This window comes from Oncorhynchus mykiss, chromosome 21 (genome assembly GCF_013265735.2).
Source record: "Oncorhynchus mykiss isolate Arlee chromosome 21, USDA_OmykA_1.1, whole genome shotgun sequence".
In the NCBI taxonomy this organism is placed as follows: Eukaryota; Metazoa; Chordata; class Actinopteri; order Salmoniformes; family Salmonidae; genus Oncorhynchus; species Oncorhynchus mykiss.
In genome coordinates this window covers 36868747-36886228 of record NC_048585.1, presented here as the reverse complement: position 1 = coordinate 36886228, position 17482 = coordinate 36868747, and the positions used below count along the sequence as shown (strand labels likewise).

The 17482-nt window shown below is 42.2% G+C and overlaps 1 protein-coding gene across 1 annotated transcript in view; it reads left to right on the top strand.

The window, feature by feature from the left end:
* Positions 1–6370: 6370 nt before the first annotated feature.
* Positions 6371–17482, top strand: part of LOC110500333 (tumor necrosis factor ligand superfamily member 10) — an 84125-nt gene continuing 73013 nt past the window's right edge. Inside the window, exon 1 of the mRNA XM_021577646.2 lies at positions 6371–7029. Coding sequence (XP_021433321.2) covers positions 6814–7029 — 216 coding nt within the window. The 5' untranslated portion in view covers positions 6371–6813. The remainder of the gene's footprint in view (positions 7030–17482) is intronic.

Below are 17482 nucleotides of genomic sequence, written 5' to 3'. Positions count from 1 at the left end.
ACGAGACGTGGTGTGATCATAACAACATACAGGAACTCAAGTAATTTTGTTAAGCTGATATAGAGTTCCATACAATCAAATGCAGACCGCATTATCTACCAAGAGAATTGTGTATATCCCCCCCAAGCAGACACATCGACGGCCGTGAAAGAACTTCATTGGACTCTATGTAAACTGGAAACCACATATCCTGAGGCTGCATCTATTGTAGCTGGGGATTTTAATAAGGCTAATCTGAAAACAAGGCTCCCTAAATTTTATCAGCATATTGAATGCGCGACCGGGCTGGCAAAACCCTGGATCATTGTTATTCTAACTTCCGGGGCGCATACAAAGCCCTCCCCTGCCCTCCTTTCAGAAAATCTTACCACGACTCCATTTTGTTGCTCCCAGCCTATAGACAGAAACTAAAACAGGAAACGCCTGTGCTCAGGTCTGTTCAACGCTGGTCCGAACAATCGGATTCCACGCTTCGAGATTGCTTCGATCACGTGGACTGGGACATGTTCCGCCTAGCGTCGGACAATAACATTGATGAATTCGCTGATTCGGTGAGCGAGTTTATTAGCAAGTGCATCAGTGATGTTGTACCCGCAGCGACTATTAAAACCTTCTCCAACCAGAAACTGTGGATTGATGGTAGCATTCGCGCAAAACTTAAAGCGCGAACCACGGCTTTTAATCAGGGCAAGGCGACCGGAAACATGACCGAATACAAACAGTGAAGCTATTCCCTACGCAAGGCAATCAAACAAGCTAAGCATCAGTATAGAGGCAAAGTAGATTCGCAATTCAACGGCTCAGGCATGAGAGGTATGTGGCAGGGTCTACAGCCAATCACGGACAACAAAAAGAAAACCAGCCCCGTCACGGATCATGATGTCTTGCTCCCAGACAAACTAAACAAATTCTTTTAAGACAATACAGTGCCACTGACACGGCCCGCTACCAAAACCTGCTGGCTCTCCTTCACTGCAGCCAACATGAGTAAAACATTTAAACGTGTTAACCCTCGCAAGGCTGCCGGCCTAGACGGGATACCTAGCCAGGGCCTCAGAGCATGCGCAGACTAGCTGGCTGGTGTGTTTACGGACATATTCTATCAATCCTTATCCCAGTCTTCTGTTCCCACATGCTTCAAGTGGGCCACCATTGTTCCTGTTCCCAAGAATGCTAAGATAGCTGAGCTAAATGACTATCGTCCCATAGCACTCACTTCCGTCATCATGAAGTGCTTTGGGAGACTAGTAAAGGACCATATCACCTCCACCCTACCTGACACCCTAGACCCACTCCAATTTGCTTACCGCTCCAATAGGTCCACAGACGACGCAATCGCAATCACACTGCACACTGCCCTAACCCATCTGGACAAGAGGAATACCTATGTAAGAATGCTGTTCTTCAACTACAGCTCAGCATTTAACAACAAAGTACCCTACAAACTCGTCATTAAGCCTGGGTCTCGACCCCGCCCTGTGCAACTGGGTCCTGGACGTCCTGACAGGCCGCCTCCAGGTGGTGAGGGTAGGAAACAACATCTCCACCCTGCTGACGAGACGGCCTACAGGGAGGAGGTGAGGGCCCTCGGAGTGTGGTGTCAGGAAAATAACCCCACATTCAATGTCACCAAAACAAAGGAGATCGTGGACTTCAGGAAACAGCAGAGGGAGCACCCCCCTATCCACATCGACAGGACAATAGTGGAGAAGGTGGAAAGTTTGAAGTTACTCAGCGTACACATCACAGACAAACTTAAATGGTCCACCCACAGAGACAGTGTGGTGAAGAAGTTGCAGCAGCGCCTCTTTAACCTCAGGAGGCTGAAGAAGGAGGAGGTCATCAGAAACACTCACAAACTTTTACAGATGCACAATCGAGAGCATCCTGTCGGGCTGTATCACCGCCTGATACGGCAACTGCCCCGCCCACAACCGTAAGGCTCTCCAGGGGGTAGTGAGGTCTGCACAATGCATCACCGGCGGCAAACTACCTGCCCTCCAGGACACCTACACCACCCGATGTCACAGGAAGGCCAAAAGGATCATCAAGGACAACAACCACCCGAGCCACTGCCTGTTCACCCCGCTATCATCCAGAAGGTGAGGTCAGTACAGGTGCATCAAAGCTGGGACCACTAACATTGAGTGGCTGCTGCCAACATACTGACTCATCTCTAGCCACTTTAATAATAAAAAATTGGATGTAATAAATGTATCAGTAGCCACTTTAAACAATGCCACTTTATATGATGTTTACATACCCTACCTTACTCATGGTATATGTATATACTGTACTCTATACCATCTACTGGATCTTGCCAATGCAGTTTGGCCATCGCTCATCCAAATATTTTTATGTACATATTATTATTCATTCCCTTACACTTGTAAGGTAGTTGTTGTGAAATTGTTAGATTACTTGTTAGATATTACTGCATGGTCGGAACTAGAAACACAAGCATTTCGCTACACTCCCATAAACATCTGCTAACCATGTGTATGTGACAAATAAAATGTGATTTGATTTTTTATTTGAAGAAGGCGCAGGTAGATCAGGCACCGGTGCAGCTAAGCTATTATTTCTGATGTCAATCTGCTCCGAACCTCTCGCAGTTACTCCCGTCTGCTTAGCAGCATGCTGCTGCTTTCGGTTTCCTTGGCAGGCAAGTTCCATTTAGCACAGGCCATTCAGATAGGGACAGATGACAAGGTGTCGTTGAGAAAGACAAACATTTCTCTCCATAAATTTGCACAGAATTGAGATTTGTGTTTTAAGCATAGCCACATTGGAACTTCGGATTGTTAATTCTGTCCTGGACAAGTGCATAATAAACACAGCTTGTACAGCTTCTGGAAACGTTTGTTAGCTATTCCAGGCTAAGCGGGCTCCATTGCAACCTAGCTATGGCAGGCCGGGATGTCCTTGTCCCATTGCACTCTAGTGACTCCTGTGGTGGGCCGGGAGCATGCATGCTGACACGGTCGCCAGTTGAACAGTGTTTCTTCTGACACATTGGTGAGGCTGGCTTCCGGGAGAAGTGAGTAGTGTGTCAAGAAGCAGTGCGGTTTGGCAGGGTCGTGTTCTGGAGGACGCATGGCTCTCGATCTTTGCCTCTCCCTAGTCAGTACGTGAGTTGCTGCGATGGGACAAGACTGTAACTACCAATTGGATATCAAGAAATATCCAATTGTATATATGAAATATATACAATTATTTCCCTTCACTGGAACTAGGGGGCCTAGCCAGAAACAGACTATTATTCCTCATCCACCAAACTTTACAGTTGGCACTATGCATTGGGGCAGGTAGCGTTCTCCTGGCATCCGCCAAACTCAGATTCATCCACCGGACAGCCAGATGGTGAAGTGTGCTTTACACCACTCCGGCCGACGCTTGGCATTGCGCATAGTGATCTTAGGCTTGAGTGCAGCTTCTCAGCCATGGAAACCCATTTCATGAAGCTCAATACGAACAGTTATTGTGCTGACATTTCTTCCAGAGGCAGTTTGGAACTCGGTAGTGATAGTTGGAACCGAGGACAGAAGGTTTTTATGCGCTATGTGCTTCAGCACTCGATGGTCCCCATTCTGTGTGCTTGTGTGGCCTACCACTTCACTGCTGAGCCATTGTTGCTCCTAGGTATTTCCACTTCACAATAACAACATTTACAGTTGACCGTGGCAGCTCTAGCAGGGCAGACATTTGAAGAACTGATTGGTTGGAAAGGTGGCATCCTATGATATTGCCACATTGAAAGTCACTGAGTAAGGCCATTCTACTGCCAATGGAGATTGCATGACTGTGTGGTCGATATTATACACGTCAGCAACGGTGTGGCTGAAATAGCCAAATCCACTCATTTGAAGGGGTGTTCACATACTTATATTTATTGTGCATGCCATGTTCATATGATGTCACAGTGAGAGTGACTAACAAAATCAATGGGGGCCCCCTAGAGGTCAGGGTCCCTGGGCACATGCCTTGTGTGTCTGGTCAGTAATTCAGCCATGATTACTAGAAGGTTTAGATTGCTGGCTAGACTAATTTACCTAGCAATCTATAAAGTGCTGACATGGGCTAATTGAGTGACTGTCAGTGACTGACATACAGTAAAAAGAGGAAAACTGCTGATGCACTACCAAATTTCCAAATTGCACATTGTGTATTCTACTATACTAACTAACAGTAAGCTGAACATACATTTTGGGTTGGGGGGCCCCCTAGCGGGGCAGCTGCTTATGTCAGTTATCCCTAGAAACGGCACTGTATGTGTGTGCGTCCGGTGTGTGTGTGTGTGTGTGTGTGTGTTTGTGTGTGTGTGTGTGTGTGTGGCTAAGGTATGTTTTTGTGTGCGTGTGTGTTTGTGTGTGTGTGTGTGTGTGTGCGCACATGTTTGGTTGAGGTGTGTTTCTGCCTGCCTGCGTGTGTGCGCGAGTGTGTGTGTCTGATGTATTCCCCCAGCTCAGATATCTAACATGGCAGGAATTTAGATTGTGAACTTTTGCCTCCCACATTTGTCCACGGGCAGCCCCTTCCGCGGGACACAATACGGACAGGAACATACACACACACATAGGCAGAAACATACACACATGCAAAATATATATACAAAGAGCCCAGGTTTAGACCGATACATGCACAGAGTTTCAGAAGAGTAGTCTTCACGGCAAGGTGTGAGTGAGTGAGTGAGTGAGTGAGTGAGTGAGCGAGCGAGAGAGTGAGTGAGTGAGAGAAAGAAGTGCTGGCTTGCTACTGGGCAATTCCAGAGTAACAGAGTGATACTGAGACTCAGATTTTACCCTTTAAAATGTATGTCAAACAAAAATGCATGATTGCAAAGTTAAACAAATCATAGAACTCTATGCACAAGGACTACCTTTAATAATTTCCACGGAAAATGTTACAAAAACACATTTACTTGAAGAACAGTGCATAAGCAAAGTTCAGTAACAATGAATGTTTGTGCTGTTTGTGCCATAATTGTGTTACCAAACTTTGCATCTGTACCTCGTGCATGGATTTGTATGGTTTGTTTAACTTTGCAATCACCTATTTTTCCATCCAGGCAGTTTACAGGTGAAATACAGTGTGAACACGCACACACTCCTTTTTGTCTGTATAGTAACACATGTGGATTACATACATTGATAATTTTCTGCAGTCCCAGTTGCACAGTAGATAGGCTACCACTACACTACCCACTGGGTACACACTTGTTGAATCAATGTTGTTTCCACGTCTTGGAACCAACGAGGAATAGACGTTGAATTGACGTCTGTGCCCAGTGGGTACACATTACAAGCCTGACTCAATAAAAGGTTAATTTGTCTCTCAGAGACATATACTGTATATCATTTCATCTCTGTAGATCATTGGTTCAAACACTTTTTTTTCTTCGAGTCCCCCTATCATTTGAATCAAATGATTGCAGCCAGCTCTGTCATATGAATGTCTGATTGGTTTATTGTTGCTCTTCAACGCAACCATGTTGAACATCTCTGTGAAGAGTTTATTTCTCCTTTGACATCAGCAGCAGACCTGTGGTTTCACCTCTTTACAGGGATGGGAAAATAAAAGCGACAGGGCTTTCCTTCCCCTGCTTCCAGGAATTATGAGAGGGAGATGCCATAGTCATTTGGAGAGGTAGAGAGGAATAGGCCAGCCATACTTGTTTGGAAAAGGGATCACCACACATCTGTGCGCTACTATGAAGTGTAAGAATCAAAGTACCTGTGCCAAACTATTTGGGGGAGAAAACACCCAAAACAACTGACCTTAGATTAGTCAGTGTCTGTGTCTTTCTCCCAGGGCTCTGTTCGGTCAGTCGGTCTTATAGCAAAGTTTGAGGGGGCGAGGTCCTCAGTATCAGGGCTGTCTGTCTGGCGGGGTCCCAAAACCACAGTCTCCCCCACAATCTGTCTCCCATCTCAATATAGAGCATACACTCATGGAGCAATGAGACAAGCAGTGGTCCCCTTGGCTCACACATGACCACACAGCTGTAGAGACCAGAGACAGAAAGTGGGAGAGACGGAAAGGAAATCAAGATTATTAATAAAGATAGTCAGACATATTTACAACGCTAAAAGCAGTCACTTATCTGTTCCCATCTATCTGCTTCTTTTACAGTCATTTCAAATGCAACTTAATGCATCTTCATTGGGAGTTTGTGTTTGAGATGAAAGTTGTTTATTTTACCATAAATGCTTCCCTTTTAGTTTCACAAATGTAATCTATTCTTAATAAAAAAATATAAGTTCGATGAAAAACACTTTAGTTAGGTTTTAATTGTTCATGATAAAAAAAGTACCATTCATTTCAAATACACATTTCCATTGCCATACTAACAATAAAATAGACGATTGCCAAGGGAAAGTTCAAATATTTAATCAAGGCTCAGTTTTCTAGAGTTTTGGCTAAATATTTGTCCTATTCTGTTCAGTGCAGTGGCAGTGGACTTTCTCAGGAGGTAACTGAGAGGTTAACACCACGCACGCATCTCTGTTTTGAAGGAACTGGAGCGGAGGCAGGCTGCGCACACTCTCTGTCTGCAGGATTGGAACGTGGTTACCCCAGTCAACTTTCTCTCAAGTCGTCGGGGCAAAGAGGAAGAAATACGAGGAATAGGATAAACGACTGGAGTGGTTACCCTCCTTCTCCTCCTCACACGGTAAATTGAATGAAGGGGCTCTTTCCGAATCGAAAAGCATAAGACAAGCTCATGTAGCCTGGGCATTGATTTAATATACCCGTCCCGTCCTTGACTTCGTTGTTGTTTTTGACGGATACACATGTGTCGGGAATGCTACCATGGCCACGCCGAACAGCCTTCAGCAGCAGCAGGATTACTTCAGAAGCGTCAGCAACGAATCCACAACGTATATGATGGTCCCGGCCACGGCAAACACGCGTCGCGATGCCGCGCCATCCAAGATGTGGATCGCAATGGTGGTGATTGTGGTGATCGTTCTACAGATTGCCTCGACCACCGGACTGTTCGTGTACCTGAATATGTCAGTATCACAGGTAAGGAATTGGTTTTTGTTCAGTGGATTGGATAAGGAAGAGGGAGAGAGGAGGGTGTTGGGTTGGCCGCAGCAGCAGTGCAGTTTTGGAGTTTAACGAACACTTTGTGAATAAAGTTTCATGACGAGGCGTGCTTGATGATATTCCAACACTGCTGTGGACGAACTTCATGCACGATTTGACAAAGTTTTAGGAAATCGTGTGACCGAAAATGTTAACTGGCATGTCGCCTGTCTGACAATAGCGGCCAACCATGTTGTTTGTGTTAGATTGTGCACCAATAATCTAACAGTTGTGGAACCCTGGTGTAGCCTTACACACTATTTGGGGTTTTATTTAGACCTCACGTTTTCTGAGCAAAAAAAATAAATAGTACCAGTCAAAAGTTTGGCCACACGTACTCATTCTTTTTTTTAAATTTGTATTTTTATACAATTTTCTACTTGTAGAATAATCGTGAAGACATTCAAACTATGAAATAACACATATGGAATAATGTAGCAACCAAAAAAGTGTTAAACAAAATATATTTTAGATAGCCACCCTTTGCCTGGATGACTGCTTTGCACACTTGGCATTTTCTCAGCCAGCTTCATGAGGTGGAATGCATTTCAATTAACAGATGTGCCTTGTTAAAAGTTAATTTGTGGAATTTCTTTCCTTCTTAATGCGTTGGAGTCAATCAGTTGTGCTGTGACGTGGTAGGGTTGGTATAATGAAGATAGCCCCTTTTGGTAAAAGACTGAGTCCATATTTCTTCTAGTGCAGTCACAAAAACCATCATGCGCTATGATGAAACTGAATCTCATGAGGACCGCCACAGGAAAGGAAGAGCCAGAGTTACCTCTGTTGCAGAGGATAAGTTCATTAGAGTTACCAGCCTCAGAAATCGGCAATTAACTGCAGCCCAAATAAATGCTTCACAGTTCAAGTTACAGACACATCTCAACATCAACTGTTCAGAGGAGACTGCATGAATCAGGCCTTCATGGTCAAATTGCTGCAAAGAAACCACTACTAAAGGACACCAATAAGAAAAAGAGACTTGCTTGGGCCAAAAAACATGAGAAATGGACATTACTGGTGGAAATCTGACCTTTCGTCTGAGTCCACATTTTCACATTTTTGTGTCTTTGTGAGAAGCAGAGTTGGTGAACGGATGATCACCGCATATGTGGTTCTCACCGTGAAGAAGCATGAAGGAGGAGGTGAGATGGTGTCAAGTTGCTTTGCTGGTGACACTGTCTGTGATTTATTTAGAATTCAAGGCACACTTAGCCATGCTGGTTATCACAGCATTCTGCAGCCATCCCATCTGGTTTGTGCTTAGTGTTTATATAATTGGTTTTTCAACAGGACAATGGCCCAACACACCTCCAGGCTCTGTAAAGGCTATTTAACCAAGAAGGAGAGTGATGGAGTGGTGCATCAGATGACCTGGCCTCCACAATCACCCGACCTCAACCCAATTGAGATGGTTTGGGATGAGTCGGACTGCAGAGTGGAGGAAAGGCAGCCAACAAGACTGTTGGAAAAGCATTCCAGTTGAAGCTGGTTGAGAGAATGCCAAGAGTGTGCAAAGCTGTCACTGAGGCAAAGGGTGTCTACTTTAAAGAATTGAACACTTTTTTTTGATTATTACGTGATTCCGTATGTGTTATTCTACAATGTAGAAAATAGTAAAAATAAAGAAACCCTTGAATGAGTAGGTGTTCAAACTTGACTGGTTCTCTGGAACCCTGTATTGTGTAATTTATGAATTAAGGCTACTACTAATAAATCATTTTTTTTTTTAGCTAAGAATATAATAGAATAAACAGTTAAATAATGGAGAAAAAGACCAGTATATTTGAGATTTTATTTTCATTATATGCAAACATAGTTTGGAAGTATGCTCTTGTGGCCTGGGCGGCATCCCTTTGTTTGAATGATGACCCATGTCAATCTTGGTAACAACTCTGACTGACTTCTTTATGGAACAGTACATTTTGGGTGGTTGCCTGGCTGGTTCCTGAGAATACGAAGAAAGGAGCAGAAACATGAATTAGTATGCCAAAATGAAGAAAAAATGCTACGTAAACATATTATTATGATGTAGAAGAACAATTTGCATGCAGCTGTTGTCAGCAGCAGCCAAAAGAGATCCTCTGCCTCTGATAGTTGAGTTACTGCCAGACTGAACAAAACATAGATAGTGTGTTAAGTCAATTCATGATTAACTAGGCTATTGAATCACCAAGACTTATTATAGCATATATAATACTTTATTAATAAATCATTTAGATACATACCTTCTCTCAGTCAGCCCACTGGCCGTTCACGTACGTTCAGAGGTCAGCAACAGTCTTCTTTGACTTCAAGAAAATAGTCCCCTCACTGAAATACTCAAATACAATGAACAATTAGATAATTTCCAATGTCAGGCTGGGTCTGTAGCTCTATTTTTCATATTCCATAATTGAAAAAGTATATTTATTTGTAAGAGTAAGCTAGCTAACTTGTAAAGTGGTTTATTAAAGTAGCCTAGCTTTTTCGGCTAGCTAGCTAGCTTACAAATGGTGCACACATTCTAATACAACATTATCTAACCCATAGTTCATCATATGACTTTGGCTTCATATATTTGAAATAAATAATCAACTTTGTTTACCTTAATAAATTGAAAAATAGTATATTTACAAGTTCAACCACCTTCCTCTTGCGTCTTCATGCTTTAATGGCAGTTGGTTTTTGACCTGAAGGGCAGTTAAAATTTGAAATGATCACAAAGGTTCTATATAGAACCCCTTAATTTGTATTTATTTTAAAGCAAGAGGAAATCATGTGTTTATAAGAATGTTTTTATTAAACACATTATTTCCTCTTGCTTCTAGCATTTAGTTTGCAACAGCGCAGGTTTGTATGAACCTTTCTTAATGAACCTTGCTGTTTGCCACTCTGACCTCGGTAACAATTTTGTAAAATACAAATTCGATCTCCCCGTGCCATAGAGTTAAGGTTTCGGATGTCCGCTAGCCATTTCATGATATCAACAAGGTCTAACAAGGGTTAGCTTTTGTTAGCTGTTTGCAAAAATCCACATCACACTCTGGGGTAGGGGTAAAACCCTCAAGGTTCTTTGCCCTCATGGGGTATATAAATATATAACCTTTTTTAGTAAAGTGATCTTTAATATCATCCAAAGAGCCAAAGGGTTCTATATAGAGCCCCAAAATAACAATATTTTCTAAGAGTATAGGCTACATAGCCCAATAACAGCGTAAGGTTGCCTATTCATAGAGCATCTTCAGATTGACTATCTACTAACCCTAACCTTAACCCTTTTTTAACCCTAAACTTAAACCTTTACCCTAAAGCCCTATTCTAAACCTAACACTATCCCAGGGGTTCCCAAACTTTTTGGGCCTACGACCCCATTTTGATACAAGAACTTTCTCGCGAGCCCAACCACGATAAAGAAAATTATGTAATTAACAGCGAATAAAACAAGTTATGGCAGTCAATTGCAGAACATTCTAACTGTACGCCTGATTGTATTCTCAATTCACCATCATATACTTATGTGTGGTTATGACATTCAATTGCAAATTAGTCTGACATAAGAGAAATTATCTCACCACCACTACTGAGATGGGTGTGCTTGATGCATGTCGCATGGTAAATTCTCAAAGTCAGGAGGCGTGGTCGACAGTGCGTACCTCGAACTCTTGCTCGGGAATCGTGAGACAGAACAATATGTCTTTGTGAATAGCATCCCCCGACATGTAGCAAACTAAAGTCCGTGTATCTTGGCCCTCACAGCTAACATCCATTTGGAGAGCATAAGGTGGGGAGTTTGAGTCGTTACTCAGTTTCCTTTTGATTGCTAGCTATATCATCAATTCTTAGTTTGACAGTGTTATCGGACAAAGGTATTGATGTGAGTTTCTATGCCTCTGCCTCCCCTCACATTGTTTTCACCATATCAATTGTGGCCGGTAATATCAAAGTCTTTGCAATATTGTGTGGTTTGTTGTGGAAATTCATACTGAGACTTTGTAATTTCTTCAAACAATCATCTTTATTTAATATCGATTTAATTATTGGAATAATGAGACTAGGCAACCCAACACTCTTGACTGTTGGGCCGAGCAGACCCCCACCTGGCTTAGTCTCCCAGATGCAAGAATGATTTTGAGACAGTTTAGGAGTAGAACAATCCCTCATTATCTCTGGTGAAACCCATTCTTGACCATACGCCCAGATTAGCTACAGAGAGCTTGAGTGGAGTCCATAAAAACACAGCATTAGTAGAACAGAAATGTCTTACTATTTGTTAAGTATTCATTTTTAACCATTAATCAAATAAATCAGGTAAGTATGCACACAGATTGCTTGCTAGCTAACAGTTCACTTGCTAGCTAACAGTACACTTTAACTTACAATAAAAATTACTGACAAAATTAGAAACTTATAATATCTGAAAATAGAGTTAGTCTTACCCGTCCATATACATGGATGAACACTTCACGGGAGCGTGTCTTTTCCATTTGGTTTGAAGTTAGCTAAAACTTGTTTGACCGTTGTGTCAAGTCATCCCGGGTCACACTGATCGTGTGCAGAAAGTAGACCATCACAATTTGTTCCCACTGATCTTCAGGGAAGCCATATTATTGAGAGCAGTAGCAACACTTTTGCAGTTCTCCATGGCTAACACTATATATTTAACATGATGTAGACAAGCGTGCTACATGGCAGACCAACCTGAACTCATTTCTTGGAATGTCCAGCCCATAAATTATCTCAGTCAATCACAGTTAGCGGGAAGGTTCCTGGCTTTTTCCTGTAAACTAGGCTTGTAATTTAACAATTTTATTCGTGTTTACAGATGGCATACACATTTGTTATTAAGGCACAGGAAGGCAGTTCCAGAAGGCAATTCTGCCAAAAACCAATTTATGTAAAAATAAAAAAACGTTCAAATGCCTCTCCTGTGTAGGCGTGCAACATTGGCCTAGCTTCTTGAAACGGGTCACATATGTTTTTTTATATACGGTTGAAGCCGGAAGTTTACATACACTTAGGTTGGCGTCATTAAAACTTGTTTTTCAACCACTCCACAAATGTAATTTTTGCAACAATTGTTTACAGACAGATTATTTCACTCAATCACTATTCCAGTGGGTCAGAAGTGTACATACACTAAGTTGACTGTGCCTTTAAACAGCTTGTAAAATTCTAGAAAATTATGTCATGGCTTTAGAAGCTTCTGACAGTAAAACAAGTCCTATATCGACGTAACCTGAAAGGCCGCTCAGCAAGGAAGAAGCCTCTGCTTCAAAACCGCCATTAAAAAAGCCAGACTGCGGTTTGCAACTGCATATTGGGACAAAGATCATACTTTTTGGAGAAATGTCCTCTGGTCTGATGAAACAAAAATAGAACTGTTTGGCTATAATGACTGTCGTTATGTTATGGAGGAAAAAGGGGGAGGCTTGCAAGCCGAAGAACACCATCCCAACCGTGAATCACGGGGGTGGCAGCATCATGTTGTGGTGGTGCTTTGCTGCAGGAAGGACTGGTGCACTTCACAAAATAGATGACTTCATGAGTGAGGAAAATTAGGTGGATATATTGAAGCAACCAACATCTCATCAGTCCAAGTTAAAGCTTGGTCGCAAATGGGTCTTCCAAATGGACAATGACCCTAAGTATACTTCCAAAGTTGCGTCAAAATGCTCAAAGTCAAGGTATTGGAGTGGCCATCAGAAAGCCCTGACCTCAATCCTATGGAAAATTTGAAAAAGCGTGTGCGAGCAAGGAGGCGTACAAACCTGACTCATTTACACCAGCGCTGTCAGGGGATAGGGCCAACATTCACCCAACTTGTTGTTGGGAGCTTGTGGAAGGTTACCTGAAACGTTTGACCCAAGTTAAACAATTTAAAGGCAATGCTACCAAATACTAATTGAGTGTATGTAAACTGATCCACTGGGAATGTGATGAAAGAAATAAAAGCTGAAATAAATCATTCTTTCTACTATTATTCTGACATTACACATTCTTAATAAAGTGGTGATCCTAACTGACCTAAGACAGGGAATTTTTACTAAGATTAAATGTCAGGAATTGTGAAAAACTGAGTTTAAATGTATTTGGCTAAGGTGTATGTAAACTTCCGACTTCAACTGTATAAGCTTGTGAGCAAAGTACTTGCGCAGTTTAGTGGGAACCATCAGCCCATGGAGAGAAGCACAAGATTGAACTTCACTTAACTTAACTTTTCTAAACTTTCTAGAGTTTTCCCTGTTAGTTAACACTAGCAACCCCTTTCTGTGGCAATTGTGACTGAATTAATGCAACATTAGCTAGTGATGCACAGATATTACATTTTTAGCCAATACCGATATCTAATATTTTCCTTGCCAAAAAAAACTATACCAATGACCAATTTTTTACATTTTAGTGGCATTTTAAGCATTCTAGTACAGTAAATAGTTAACACACACACGGACACAGCGGTCTAAGGCACTGCATCTCAGTGCAAGAGGCGTCACTACAGTCACATCTGTCACATCTGGCCGTGATCGGGAGTGCCATAGTGCGGTGCACAATTGGCCCAGTGTCATCCAGGTTTGGCTGGGGTGGGCTGTCATTGTAAATAAGAATTTGTTCTTAACTGCCTTGCCTAGTTAAATAAAGGTTATACACACACACACACACTGACCAAAAAGTTTTGGTTGGCATTTACGTATATCCCCATCCCCATGTCCACCTGTGTATGTAACATTTCACATAATCACAGTTTCTTGTCTGCATCGAAGTAGCGGTCCTTGTATCTAGCATCGAGCATGGTGGCGACACAGTAAAGAGGCTCAGAGAGCTTGTTCACAGCCTCGAGTACTTTTGTTTTAACCCCACGGTCTGTGTTGGCAATTTTGTTGAGCAGGCGTTTCGATGCCATGACAGGGTATCCCGTCTGCTGAAGATGCAGTTGAGTCAGTTGTTCGAATGGAGCTAGGAGTGCTCATGTTTCCAAGTTTCAAACATGTTCTCAAATGCCATTGAAATGGCAGCAGCGGTATGAGAACCAGCACATTCTTGAGCTTTCCTCAGTATGAAATCCTCATCGACCCACTGTGCTGTCAGACTCATAATGCTCATGGGGCTGACATCGCTGGTCCAAATGTCAGTCGTGAAGCTAATAACAGTGACGCTCATGGATGTGAGTTTCAACAATACTGTATAACTCTGGTTGGGCAACATCTGAAAAATAGTGTGTACTGGGGCTCGACCAGTCGGCGAAAGCCAACATCATCCACGACAGAGCACTGATTGTCAAGGGCAATGAATTCCATTATCTTGGCATTAATGGATTTTGCCTTTTGAGTTGTCTCGTTGAAATGTTCTTACTCTTAAAAAGGACTGCTCGACTTGAACTTTGAACTTTTGGTAGTGTGCGCGTAGTATTTTTCTGCTTTTGTTCTGTATGGCGCTGTGTTTTTTGTTACGTAATCTACTTACGTTTATATAAGTATGCACGTCAGCTTTGACATCAGTTTTGCACATCGGCGTCGAACTAGACATCGGGCCGTGCTTTCATTTTTAGCTAATATCGTCCGATTCTGATATGCTCACCGATATGTTGCGCATCCCTATTAATAACATATACAGTGGGGCAAAAAAGTATTTAGTCAGCCACCAATTGTGCAAGTTCTCCCACTTAAAAAGATGAGAGGCCTGTAATTTATCATAGGTACACTTCAACTATGACAGACGAAATGAGGTCAGGGTGTGACAGCAATCTGCTTCATCTCCTAACATATTGCACAAGTTGACTGCAGGTATTAACTTAAAAGGTTATTCAAATGTTCAAATTTATTGAAAAAATTCAAAGAAACAGTTTTGAAATTGACGGTATTGAATAACCATCCTGTGGCTTTTTCCAAATACCCTCAGTTTATGACATAGTTATTTTCCCTCTTGTCCAGGTGGGAGAGGGCAGTGTGAAGTACAATTAAGATTTCACCATCTGTGGGTCTGTTGGGGCGTTATGCAAATTGAAGTAGGCCCAGGGTGTCTGAGATGATGGTGTTGTGTGTCATGACCAGTTTTTTTAAAGCACTTCATAATTACAGATGTGAGTGCTACAGGGTGATATAGGCATGCTACCTTGGAGTTCTTGGGAACAGGGACAATGGTGGTCACCTTGAAACATGTTGGGATTATAGACTGGGACAAGGAAAGATTGAAAATGTCTGTGAAGACACTTGCCAGTTGGTCCTTGCATGCTCTGTGAACGGGCTGGTCCTGATATTCCATCTAGCCCGGAGGCCTTGCAAGTGTTAACATGATTTAAAAGTTTTGCTCATATCCAATGGAGAGTGAGATCACACAGTCATCCGGAGTCAAAAGTTGTAGAACACCTACTCATTCAAGGGTTTTTCTTTATCTTTACTATTTTCTACATTGGAGAATAATAGTGAAGACATCAAAACTATGAAATAACACATATGGAATCATGTAGTAACCAAAAAAGTGTTAAACTTCCGCTCGCGGAACCCCTCGACAACATTCCGCTGAAAAGGTAGTGCACGAAATTCAAAAATATATTTTTTAAATATGTAACTTTCACACATTACAGCAAATGAAAGATAAACTTGTTGTTAATCTACCCATCGTGTCCGATTTTCAAAGAGGTTTTACAGCGAAAGCGCAACATACAGTGGGGCAAAAAATAATTTAGTCAGCCACCAATTGTGCAAGTTCTCCCACTTAGAAAGATGAGAGGCCTGTACATTTTCATCATAGGTACACTTCAACTATGACAGACAAAATGAGGGGGAAAAATCCAGAAAATCACATTGTAGGATTTTTAATGAATTTATTTGCAAATTATGGTGGAAAATAAGTATTTGGTCACCTACAAACAAGCAAGATTTCTGGCTCTCACAGACCTGTAACTTCTTCTTTAAGAGGCTCCTCTGTCCTCCACTCGTTACCTGTATTAATGGCACCTGTTTGAACTTGTTATCAGTATAAAAGACACCTGTCCACAACCTCAAACAGTCACACTCCAAACTCCACTATGGCCAAGACCAAAGAGCTGTCAAAGGACACCGGAAACAAAATTGTAGACCTGCACCAGGCTGGGAAGACTGAATCTGCAATAGGTAAGCAGCTTGGTTTGAATAAATCAACTGTGGGAGCAATTATTAGGAAATGGAAGACATACAAGACCACTGATAATCTCCCTCGATCTGGGGCTCCACGCAAGATCTCACCCCGTGGGGTCAAAATGATTACAAGAACGGTGAGCAAAAATCCCAGAACCACACGGGGGGACCTAGTGAATGACCTGCAGAGAGCTGGGACCAAAGTAACAAAGCCTACCATCAGTAACACATTACGCCACCAGGGACTCAAATCCTGCAGTGCCAGACTTGTCCCCCTGCTTAAGCCAGTACATGTCCAGGCCCGTCTGACGTTTGCTAGAGAGCATTTGGATGATCCAGAAGAAGATTGGGAGAATGTCATATGGTGAGATGAAACCAAAATATAACTTTTTGGTAAAAACTCAACTCGTTGTGTTTGGAGGACAAAGAATGCTGAGTTGCATCCAAAGAACACCATACCTACTGTGAAGCATGGGGGTGGAAACATCATGCTTTGGGGCTGTTTTTCTGCAAAGGGATCAGTTCGACTGATCCGTGTAAAGGAAAGAATGAATGGGGCCATGTATCATGAGATTTTGAGTGAAAACCTCCTTCCATCAGCAAGGGCATTGAAGATGAAACGTGGCTGGGTCTTTCAGCATGACAATGATCCCAAACACACCGCCCGGGCAACGAAGGAGCATTTCAAGGTCCCGGAGTAGCCTAGCCAGTCTCCAGATCTCAACCCCATAGAAAATCTTTGGAGGGAGTTGAAAGTCCGTGTTGCCCAGCAACAGCCCCAAAACATCACTGCTCTAGAGGAGATCTGCATGAAGGAATGGGCCAAAATACCAGCAACAGTGTGTGAAAACTTTGAAGACTTACAGAAAACCTTTGACCTCTGTCATTGCCAACAAGGGTATATAACAAAGTATTGAGAAACTTTTGTTATTGACCAAATACTTATTTTCCACCATAATTTGCAAATAAATTAATAAAAAATCCTACAATGTGATTTTTTTAGATTTTTTTTCTAATTTTGTCGGTCATAGTTGAAGTGTACCTATGATGAAAATTACAGGCCTCTCATCTTTTTAAGTGGGAGAACTTGCACAATTGGTGGCTGACTAAATACTTTTTTTTGCCCCACTGCATGATTAAGTTAGGTCAGAGCCAAGTAAAAAAAAACACTTTCACCATTTTCCAGCCAGAGATAGGAGTCACAAAAAGCATAAATATATAAACCTTTGATGAGCTTCATCAGATGACATTCATAGGACATCATGTTACACAATACATGTTACACAATACATGTATGT